General features: G+C 37.9%; 1 protein-coding gene across 1 annotated transcript in view; it reads right to left on the bottom strand.

Moving 5' to 3' along the window:
• The window catches only part of ZNF292 (zinc finger protein 292), a 53323-nt gene that overhangs the window by 8379 nt on the left and 32502 nt on the right, over positions 1-12442 (bottom strand). Inside the window, 3 exon segments of the mRNA XM_032105003.1 lie at positions 1358-1499; positions 2686-2822; positions 5570-5772. Of these exon segments, the coding sequence (XP_031960894.1) occupies positions 1358-1499; positions 2686-2822; positions 5570-5772 (482 nt within the window).

The raw sequence follows: 12442 nt of genomic DNA, 5'->3' as shown, positions 1-12442 counted from the left end.
ACTGGGTAGATTTCAAACAGTAAAAATTGCTGCAGTTAAAGAAAAACGTGATCTTCAGAAAGATCTGTAATTCGGAGATCAGTTAAGGTAAAAGGTTATTATTTAAAAACATGTCACCTCAAAGTCAACTGACGTCAACTGAACACACGGCTTCAGTCCAACTGAAAGCAGTAAGTATAGTTAAGTTTCGTTAAATGTTCCATCATTTGAATGTTCTAAAGGTCATGTGGTCTTTACTCATTCATACCCTAAGGCAACACCATTTACATTTACATCCACCTTACAAGCTCTTTGTGCTGCCAGGGATGCACAAGAGAGGCTGCGGCATACATGAGAATAAAGTCCAGCAAATTTATGAATGTACAAGTCTACTACCTGCATGGTCTCCAATTTCTGCCAACAATTACATAATCAAATGCTCACTGGAGAAAAATCAATATGGCATGGAGCAGGCAGAGATCTTAATGTCACAAGACTCTGTGAAAGTTATTTTCCTCCCCCTCTCTTAATTCCAATCCTATTTCAGGTCTTTCGGGGGGGATTGGAGTGGGGAAGAATCTTTAAATTTAGAAGCCCATGATGAGCCATACAAGAACATTGAAAAAGGAAAACAGGAATTTTTATGCTTAGAATGAATATCCCAACTTACAGAAATCTTCGTAAGAGCTCAATTTAGCTATCAGTATTAAATATTGCGACTACTAAAGAAACTAAGAAAACTAGATGACAAGGTTAGCTGGGAGAGATGAGCAGGGTTTTAAACAACATTGGATCTAAGCCCACAAATGACAAGTATTTCATTTATCAAAATAAACTGCATTCCTAAGTGGCAATTCAAAAGGTTTTGGGTTGTTATTTTGGGTTTTTTTTGGTATAGTTTCTTTTTTATTTTCTAAACTTCCTGTAATTTTCCTTTTCTTTTATATTAATATACACCTTTCATTTCCTTTCTTCATAAGCCTATCCTCTCAATTTTCTGTAATTTTCGAAATATGGAAAATAATGGCGAGGAATGTTAGGGCCTGCTTACAGAAAATACCACATTTAGAGGACATGGGCAAACCTAGAGGTTATAACCTCACCTTTAGTGTTTTCTTCATCTCAGTTGTGGCATCCAGCTTTTCTGTTTAACCCCACTCTTTTTTTCCAAAGGAACCAAAGTTTTAATGATTCAAAATGAATCAACTAATAATGTACCTGCAAGAAGGAAGTTGCTATCGCCTTTCCTAAAACCAGTCAGGATTGCCCCAAAACTGATGCTACACAGAAAGACAGGATGTCGAAGAAGCTTTCATAAATTTTCCTGATTACATTTCCATTAAAAGTGCCAAAAATATTCTTTCAGGAGTATCCTTACCTCTGAATTAATAACTTTAATCAAGAAGAAAATGTGATAAACAGTCTTAGTTAACACAGAAAGTTGACGACATCTCTCTAGATACACTTGAATAGAAGGCTCTACCCTTTGCTGCAGTTTACTCCAGAAAAGAGTCAGTTCCCTAGAACAAGAGAACAATATTTCAGGGCCATCAATGCAACCACTAATCTGATCATAAGAAATGCAAGGCTAAGAACAGTTTCCATTTTGTCTTTGGGAGAGGAAAAAATCTGAAATTTATTCACACCTTATCTTAGAGAGAAAAGCTTTTATTAAAATACCCACACTATTAAGTATCTAAATTTCAAAATTATGACAATGACTCAATTCCAGAAGGACAGTTCAGAATAAAACCAGTATTATCACAATTTATGCTACATATTTACTCACAATGCGGTCTTGGAAAAAAGAAAGTCTTGCACAGTAGTTTACTATTCACAGACTGGAACTGTACACTTCTGAACTCTTAGTAATTACTAACAGCTATAGAAAATTGGCTTTTCTCTGTGGTAGATACCACTTTTTCTAAAGCTGCTCTGCTTTAAGAGCTGAATATGACTGTTATTTAGTGAGAAATTAACCCCCAAAGCCAAACAGTATCACAGTATCTACATTATCTCACTTGTTCATTCGTCCTTAGGTGAGAATAACCAAGAGTACTAGTACCTTGTGGAATGCTGTAACCCCCAAAACTTTAGCAGAATCTCTTAAAGCAAAATCCTGCATTACCAGTTTTCTCCTGCTGCTGCACATAAAACAGAGATGCACAAAGCAAATTCTTCAGGAATTGTACAGGTTTGCTAGTTAGCAGAAGGAAATTCAAACCCTAACAGCTCAAATATCTGCCAACAAAGACCAGTTATTTGTTCCCACATTAATGAAAGCAAGCCCTAAACAGTATCTTCATCTACCTTATTACTGTGGTTATAGTAGTAGTAGTAAAGAGCTGCTTCCTTTATAAGTTTGTTAGAAAAAGAAACACTGTGTTATTCCAGGACAGAAGGAACAGTACTTATACATTAAATGCTGACATAATGCTGACCAGTTGCCTGCAGATATTAAATTTCTTATTTCTACAGAAAAATTATTGACCAGCTATTGGTATTTACCTCATCATACAAACAACCTTCAAATTCATGTAATGGATGCTTATCTTGCAAAATCCACTTCTTTTCATTTTTAGCTTTCCAAGAGTCTTATCTCCTTTCTGTTTAGCTCACAGATTTTATCAGCTAAAGAAAGTTAACTTACGGCTTATGTATCTTCCCCAGACTAAGTTTTTGTTCTCAGATGAGATTCAAACTCACCAGGCACAGTACATCTCCCCTTGCTGCAGCTGGCGAGACAGAAATGCTGCACACAGGATCAGAGCACTTTTTTCATCTCCATCAGATTCAAGGTTACAGATCATTTCTAGAGCATCTTTGCAATCTACTTCTGCAATCTAGAAGGGAAGAAAGAGAAGCAGAACCAGACTAAGAAAGTGGTTTCATTTTCAGACATACAGTCACATTAGCCTTTGCAAGAAGACAACAATTCAGAACTTTAATTTAACAGTTGGATAGAGATGAGCTTGAAAGCAAATCAGTACATTTCTAGGCAGCATCAAAACTCATTATGCCACCAGACTGTTTTATTAAAGTGAATATAAACTTGTTTCTTCGACATATGACTTATTTGTATCTAGTGTCCCAGTCACCTAAGAATTTTATAGTACATTAATTATTCATATATATCACATACATATGATAATAGTGATATGCAGACTTACAACTTTAAATTACAGCTTAACACAAAAAAGAAAATTACCTGGAATTTTAATTCAGTTTTCTTGTCACTGATGTTACTACTGCTTTAATACAACAAGCTGGGTGCTTAATGAATCTGAGGTTTAACATGAATGTTCTAGTACTTTTTAAAAAATGGAAGATATGAAGAAAAGGAAAGCTGTACAGTAAGAAGCAGGTCACCTGAATGCTGTTCTAGAAGAACACTACAGTCTGTACAACAGAATTTATTTGTTCAAGTACCAATGGAAGTACTTAGTTTTGTGGCAAATCAAAGGAAAAATCAGTTGCCCAGTACTCCTAGACAGCTGTACTGAATCACTGCACTTGCTGTAACTACTACTGTCTACTTTGATTCTCAGCAGACTGGTTTGATTACATCAATTAGTGCATCTGGCAGGACATGCTGGTACTTATTCTTTGACACCAGCAGTTGAAGAATAGCTTGACTATGACAACAGCACTGTTGGAAGTCTCTCTTGAAGAATCACAAGACCACCCAAAGCAAGAGACAGAAGTGCTCACCCAAACACCCAGCTGGTCTGGCACTCCGGGTGAGGCGGCAGCACAGCTGGGTTGGGCACCACGGTCTCCAGCGATCAAACTACAATTCTGAATAGCACAACTACTTATTTTTACACCTCTAAATTGACACTTTGTAAATATACCAACAGCCTTTCACTGAATGTCATTTGAGGTTTAATAGCCTCAAAGTCATCTTCTAAAGAAAACTATACTTCTCAAACGTGGAACAGTGTAACTGTAATAGCAATTTAGACTGAAGTTCTCCTTTGCTCAGTGCCCCATCTCAGACAAGGACTATCAATTAAAAGCTTAAAGGGAACTTTTTTTCCATAAAAAGCTTTTCCAGCCTCTCCCACTTCCTAATGGACCCTGTTTCCAGCAAAGGTTTGTGTAAGTCCAGCCATCAAGTTTGTCAGTCTAGCATTTCACATACTGCAGGTCTGAATTCTTCATATTATTGAAGGAAACTATTAGACTAATCCAAGCTGAAAATGAGCTCAAATGTTACTTTCCTGCCTATTCTGAATGGATATAAAAATTTCCACGCCAATAATATACTTCTTTTTTTCCTCTATTTTCTTACTGTTCTCACACTACAAAATGACTGTCCTCCTCAGTTCCTAAGTCCACCTTGACATGCTAAAACTTACCTGCCTTCTCTTGGTAACACATCATCTTTCCAAAATGGTTAGCAATACTGCAAAGAGTGCTGCAGCTGAAGCTGCAAATCTAAGCAATCTGAAGCTCAGAAATACCTGAATTAGGTTCTCTCTGATAACCCAGTCTGAACTTACCTGTACGTTATGGCATCCAAAGAAACAAGCCTAACCCATTCCTTTTGTCCAGGGGATTCACGGTTCATTCATTGAATGAGCCCATTCTGTGTGGGGGCTGAGTAATGAAGGAAGCCTATCTGCAGGGTCATAAATTCCAAGTTCCATTGTATGTCTCCAGCAAACAAAGATAAGATTGCACAGCCCTGTCAGCCCCTCCTGAGCCTGTTCTGACAGGGTCTGCGGCAGCCAGAGCTGGGAAACCAAGACTGATCCAATTCTACTGAGTATCTGAAGAACATCCTTGGTGAGAAGCTGTCATCTTAGAATTTAGTCTACACCTAGGGTAGGAAACTTTTCCAACTCTAACCAGTGCACAGCTCTTACCGTTTAGGTTCAATTGCAATAGGCTTAATATTTAACATAAAAAGATGACAGCAACAAAAAGACAGCAGAGAGACACAGGCAGACAAGAGAAGTGACATTTGCAGTTAGTTTTCCTTCAAGAAGGAAAAAAGCTCAGCTAAAACTCTGGAGTGGGATGAGAAATTAAGATGCCACCTGAAAGAATACAAAAGAGCAAAGCTGCCATCTCCTCTTTGACTTCTGTATTTAAATTAGAAGGATTTTATATTACAAACCAGATCAAATACCTGATTTCACCTTCAGTTGCACCCAGGCATTTGGGTTAAGTTACATTTATTCTTTGAACTGCAAGTGGCATCTAAAGGGCCTCGTTCTATGTACTAGGTATGCATGAAAAGCAATATAGTTAAAGTAATAAGAATGGGAAAATAATTAACTTCACTTTACTAATGAGATCTGAGGCAGAGTTTTAAAATACTTCACACAAAATCAAACACAAAGTTGTGGCACAGCCAGAAAATGCCCACTAATGACCTAGTAAGACACTTTCATCAGTGTTTTGAGTCATTACTACTCAGCTTAAAAGTAACTTGAATGAAAAGAAAAAAAAGAATACCAAAAATATTTTAGATCATATTTTAAAAGAAAAACCTCTTTTACAGAACACCAGCTTATGATTAGTGACTTTACTATCATTAAAGAAAAAAGTCTAAGAAAAAAATTCTTCATTATTTACTTACTTCTTCCATTAGCTTTTCATTTGGTGATCCTGAACAAAGACAGACCAGGTAGGTTTGTTTGAAATTGCCTTTTGCACTGATTTCTGGATGGTCAGAGCAGAGTTTTGCCAGGGCAGTAGCTTGTGTTAATTCCTTTGCTTTCATTAGGTGCTTAATACGCATATCCAGCAGGACAGGGCCTTCTGATACTAAAAATTCATTCACTTCAAAAAAAAAAAAGCCAAAACATTATATGCATGTTACAGAGCTAACAGATGGCATTTACTCAGTCATGGTTGACTCCTAAAATTTACACAAATCAAAATAGATACAAAAGATATGAAGCAAAGATGAGGAAAAGCTTCTTGGTGAACTGTACTTCTTTATCATAAAAGCTCCCTGTCACAGACCTTTTATGTACTTGCAGGTTTTAATTAATTCTAATTTCTTGGCAAAACAGCTGCACACGAAACAGACTGAGAGACCATATAAATATTAAAATATTTAGATACCATTTAATTATAGTTCTACAGAAAGACAACACAAAGCCACTGCTCTCACATCCTTTGAACACTTGCGCTATGCCTTCGCTAACAGTTGCCTTTTAAAGATCTTGCTATTAAAAGATTTATGTGACAAGAACAGAAGTTTCTGAACCTGTTTTTATTGGTGTGAAATGTTTCATATTATACACACATAGTATACAGTCAAACACTTTAAAGTTCTTCAACCAAATAAGTTTCCTTATTTGAAAAAAGAGGCTTATCTTGTATACATTTGACTGTGCATAGTCTAAAACTCAAAAGAGATGGGTATTGAACTGTATTTTTCAGATATGCTCCCACCAGAGTTAAACTGTGTAGTCTACACTAAGCACCCAACTCTAGGTGCCTCATTGGAAGGCATAAGAATCCTACAAAAAGGAGGAACATGGATTAATGTTCTGATTCTTAAATATATATCTCAGGTCTCATCCAGATCTTCAAGATCAAAATTGTTTCAGCTTTGAAGCATGAGGTTTAGTACTACCTACAGAATATTTAAAGTCAGTTATAAAAACTAGACACATAGACAATCAATTTTGTTTAATCCTTTTGACATTAACACCTCCCTGTTTCCACAAGATAGATATATACTGCATTAAAAAATAATTTGGTTTTCAATTACCCTCACTTTAATAATACATTCTCACATCTTTTAAAAACAGCAGACTTTTTCTACTGTTTTTTGTTACTTTTGTGAAAACCAGCAGATACATTATATGCTTTCAGTGTTAAGAGTAAAATCTTGATCCTTTCTAAATGTGATTTTTTCCAGTTTTGAGTATTTTCATCACCCCTTCCCAAAACCTTGTGGTCATCTGCAGTGCTCACTTTCTGACACATCCTGGTAGGAACTTTCATTATATTCCTTTCAATTTACTTGTCCTGAATTTCACCTGAATCATGCTGCCCATTCACTTAATTTATATTTTCTTGACTTTTCAAGTCCTGATTCGTCTTGATGAAGTAAGTACTTTCAACATGTAAAAAATGAATTCTCTCTCTAATATCTGAACTATTAGAATATGAAACATGAGGTTTGATGGAAGAAAAAAGCTCATCTCATTTTATTTTTTGTGTCTTCCTATCCCATTTAGTTTGATTCACTACTGTCTTTATTTCATGATTTCTCCTTCTTCTAGCTGCTTATACGGAACATTACTAAAAGTCCATCTTGAAATCAATCAGGTCAACCATTTTCTTTACCACTTGAGTGCACAAGACTTTAGGGCAAAAAATACTGCCTTTTCCAGAAACTGGGACTGTTAGACCCCATCATTATCTTTCACGCATTTTCAGATTTATGGTTGAATTATCATTTCAACCAACTTCTCAGTTGTTTATTCATACATATCCTTGTACCTTGTTACACATGATCAGCAATGGCTAACTGATGTGTAAGAATATTCAAATCAAATGAGCTCCTTCTTCCTCTCCTCATGATGATGAAGCTATGACCAGATTTGTATTTATGTAGGAACAAAGGAAAACCAGAGCACACTAACCGACAATTGGTAGACAGTAAACATTTTTTGTATTTATTAGGGGACATTCTTAGCAGCACATAAATGTTCCTTTAATGTCATTACCCATGCATTATAAAAAACGTTCCTACTCCTGCCAACCCACAAATGACCCTGTGACTAACCACATTCAATAGTCTAGCCTTGCTCTTCCTCCACCAGGTACCAATAATCCTTTGCTCACATTTAGTCCTGGATAGTCTGCGTGGAATAACATCGGAACATTTTACCTTATTTCTGTAACAAGATACAGGAAGACCTTAGACTTTAAGATATACTGGTAACCCAAGATGTTTCACTCTGATTTATTACTGTAATTGCTGCATTTAATATTGTAAACACTATGTTCTATCTGCTAGTTCTCAGTAATCCCCTTCCTTTGGTGTTTACTGCTTCAGCCAGCCTACCTTGCATAAGCATCAGCACATTTTCTGTTATCTTCTCAACAAGACACAGGAAGACCTCAGGGTTAGAGCTACAAATTAGCTCTTAAGCCTTTATTCTAATCCCAGTGACAATAACCATTACGTTTATCATCTGAAAGCTCATTCAAAACATGAATTTAAATTACATTTATTTTGTAACTGAACTATAGCTGACATTTTAAGACAAAACCCAGCACTGAAGTTACAGGACTAAGTTTATGGTGGGGAACAGTCTTAAGGATAAGATTCTGAGGTTATTGAGGGAGATTTTGTTTGTTTTTGAATATTTTATAAATATATTTTATCATGCAATACCCATTTCAAAAGTTATTGTGGACAAATTGTTAGTTTACCATAACAATTGTAATTCATAAAAATGCTTTGAGACACAAGTGCTCATCTAGAACAAGTCACTTAACCCCTATGAGCATAAAACTTGACATATTTAATGGGAATGACTCTTGGAAAAATTACTAAATGTCATTTTTGTGCAATGCTCCCTCAGCCATTAAAATTCATAAACATGTTTGTGCAAGGCATGTGCAAAATTCATATGAAATTACAGAATATGAGAGAAAATAAAGATGTGCAGATAACATCTGACAGGTGGTACTACAATCTACTAAGGCTAGCAAATTAATTTGGACAGACTGGGATCTAACCTTTTCAGACAGTTTCCCTGTTATCCCCTTGAGATCAACAGCTGGCATGTCAGGTCCTACTACCAAGTAATTCCATGCCAAGTTCACAAGAAGGACTGTGAACTTTTATTACAGGTATTGCTCATACCATACATGGATTAAACCAGAGAAAACATAATCCATAGATTAGCAGCACACAAGTGCAGGAATAAGCTCCAAGCAGTAACAGGTTCTCTGTGGAAGACAGTCCACATTAATGCCACGTTTTAGCTGACTAGAAGACTTGAAGAGCACAAAGAGTATGTGCCTTACAAAGCACTCATAATCCTACTACCAGACCCTTCATCAGATGTAGGGTAGGCACAGATTTATCTACCACAGACCTTTACATCTTATCAACCTTGCTTTGGCCAAGGAGGATGAAGCCAGGAGGTGAATATACACACGGACAAACCATCTCAAAGAACTTCAGTTGCTAGTCAGGAAACTACTGTACTGGGTCTGGCTGGGGTAGGGTTAATTCTCTTCGCAGTGGCTGGTAGGGGGCTGTGTTTTGGATTTGTGCTGAACGCAGTGATGATAATGTGGAGATGTTTTTGTTATTGCTGAGCAGGGCTTACACAGAGCCAAGGCCTGCTCTGATTTTTGTGCAGCCATGCTGGGGAGGAGCCTGGGCGTGCTTGGGAGGTTGGGAGGAGACACAGCCAGGACAGGTGACCCAGACTGACCAAAGGGACATTCCAGACCATGTGGCATCATGCTCAGTATAGAAGGCAGGGGAAGAAGGAGGAATGGGGCCAACGTTTGCAGTGATGGCGTTTGTCTTCCCAAGTCACCGTTAGGTGTGATGGGGCCCTGCTCTCCTGGAGATGGCTGAACACCCGCCTGCCCAGGGGAAGCACTGAATTCATTCCTTGCTTTGCTTGTGTGCCTGGCTTTTGCTTTCCCTATGGAACTGTCTCTATCTCAACTTTTGAGTTTTCTACCTTTACCCTTCCTATTGTCTCCTTGATGCTGCAGGTGGGGGAGTGAGTGAGTGGCTGAGTGGCGCTTGGCTGCTGGCTGGGGTTGAACCATGACATCTCTTTAGTCATCTTCAAGTGTTAGTCTACATAAGCATTCACACTATGGGTGACTCTGAACTGACTCGATGCTTTCCATATCTACCAGGAGCTGGGACTCAGAATCCTTCATGCAAACAACGTCTCAGCACAATTCTGCTGAATGCAGCATCAATCCTGGATGCTTCTGTAGTGGCATAGTGTCTGGAGAAAGGGTAAAAGAAGTTCCAGATGGCTGCTTTGAATATACCCAGGAGGAAAACACTATTTTTTTTTCTCCTCTCAAAACTGAGGCTGCTGGTATCACTCAGCTTCTGGTGACAGGTGCTCTAATTACTGAAAATAGTTCCACATTGGCTGTTAAATTCTGCCTGTTATCCACCTTGACAATCTCTGGATAATGATGGCTGTATCTGGATCCTCTTTTCAGTGACATATTCTTTAGATGCCTCCCTACTACATTTAAACTTATGAAAAATGCAAGAACCTAACTCTTAGCATCCAGGTTTAAATCTCTAAGGATAATTAGAATTAGATACCAAAAAAGCAGCAGCAGCCTGGCTTTTCGTAGGGTTATCCTTTTCCTCTAGACAGTTCCTCTACTCACCCTCAGTACCAACTGAGGAGATACCAGTGACCATTTGAAGGATTATACCATCACTACAAGAAAATAATAACCTCGAGGATGGAAAAGCAGGATCATGCTGAAGAGCACAAGCCACATTGACAGAAACTGAGGATGGAAGTGCAGTGTTTTAAGACTGTATAGGCTATTGCATAACCCCAAACACTTCAACTTTCAGGAAACTTAATTTTCAGTTGTCATTAATTCAGATCAGCTTCAATTCTAGATTAGTATCAGTCCTGATCTCACATTAAGCTATCTGGTAGTTCAGGAGGAGGCCAGTAAGACAGAAGACCCACTATGATGTGAGAAAATTAAGACAACCTTACTAAGGTTTCCTTCTGTAACCAATTAATGAAGTGGAGAAATGTGGAAAATTCCTCTCTCCAAATACAAGTGCTTCTTGTCTATCATATGCAATCTTGAGGAAAAAAAGAAGTCATGCAGGTCACCATAAAAATGAAATGCAATGCAGTGTCCAATAGCAGTATGGAAACAGCTGATGAGTGCTACAGCAGGTGAACCATTTACTTCCAGCCTAGTCAGCAATTACAGCTAATAGTGTCTTCTTGAATTTAATGGTGTGGATAGGAGACCTTATTTTCATATAATACCTTTCCAGACTTCTTTCTGCTTTAGTACTGACTAGTTGTCCCCAGTATTTGAGGTGATGGAAACTGGTAGAGCTGTGCTCCACAGCAAAGAATGACACCAGTGTATCTCTGAAATACTATTTGAGAACACTGGTACTTTGCTATCCTCACGACTCAATAAGATTACGTAATTTTGGGTGATCTTTCAAGTCTAAAATGTCCACAATGATACACAGACAAAACTCCAAATTTGATAAGACATTCTTTAAAGACACAGGAAACAGGTTTAGGTGGAAAAAGAAGAAAATTGATGTGAACAAGCAAGTAGTTTACAGCTCCTGAGCACACCTGTAAGAGGAATACTGCTGAGGAACCAGAATTAGAATCTGGAAGTTCCAGACCTAGTCACATAATTGTTGTGTGTCCTGCTGAGTAAAGACAAGGGACAGAGGCAAGAAACAACAAGACACGAGGAGCTGGGGGAATGATCTGTCCTTTCAGCACTGAACTGCTTGAGTGGAAGATTGCCTGAGTGCTCTTAAATTAACGTAGATTGATCCAGACCCAGGAAACTCAAAAGGAGTTCCTCAAGAAACCTCTCAGATGGGAGTCATATATAATGCTATCAAATTCAGATGTTCACTGAGGAGGCCCAAAAATGACAACCAAAGATGATCCAGTTGCAGCAAATAAATTATCTTTGGAGTCGCCAGTCAAGAACAAGAAAAAACCACATTCCTCAGCTAATTAGGAATCCAAATACTCATTTCCAGGCTATTCTTCCATACAGACTAGCACTGTGGGAACAAGCACAGTCACAAACGACAACGCTTATGTTTCACTAGCAGAGGAAGAGAGATACATTGTCTTCAGAAACAACTCAAGTTGTAGGTTTCAGCATTAAATAGTTCCCAAGAGAAGATTCTCTTTTATTTTCTGCACAGAATTTGGTAACTTAAGCCAGGCTTCCCAACTTTTATGATCAGATATGGCAATGCCAATGTTTGTCACCCAAGCTGGTGACAAATCAAGGGGACGGAGAATATTTCCAACATGAAAAGATCTTGTATGTGCACACCAGCTCAAATTTGTATCTACTGCATGCATGTAGTTTCTGCAGTACAGTTCAAGACAAATTTTGCTGTTTTATATCATAGTACTGTATGAACATCTTGTAGTAATGCAGCAATACTCATCAGCAAGGAAATCCATAACAGGTATGCTGTTCTTAACACTGCTTCAAAGAACTGTATATCCACCCCCTACTTTTTTTGCACTTCTTAGTGCATGAATCCTTACCGAATCCTTACATTAAATTCATCAGAAAACTGAGCTGTGTCCAAAGCAGTCAGAAGTAAGGCAATTACTTTAATGACGTGGCACTCAAGAGAATAGTCTCCCTAACATCTTACGTAGTGAGTACTTCCTGCTCATATTTAGGTGGAACCCATGCAACAGACCATTCTCAAAACTAGGAGAGCAAG

This window comes from Corvus moneduloides, chromosome 3 (assembly GCF_009650955.1).
Source record: "Corvus moneduloides isolate bCorMon1 chromosome 3, bCorMon1.pri, whole genome shotgun sequence".
NCBI lineage: Eukaryota > Metazoa > Chordata > Aves > Passeriformes > Corvidae > Corvus > Corvus moneduloides.
Note: the sequence above shows the minus strand (reverse complement) of the source record. Positions and strands in the feature narration are given on the sequence as shown.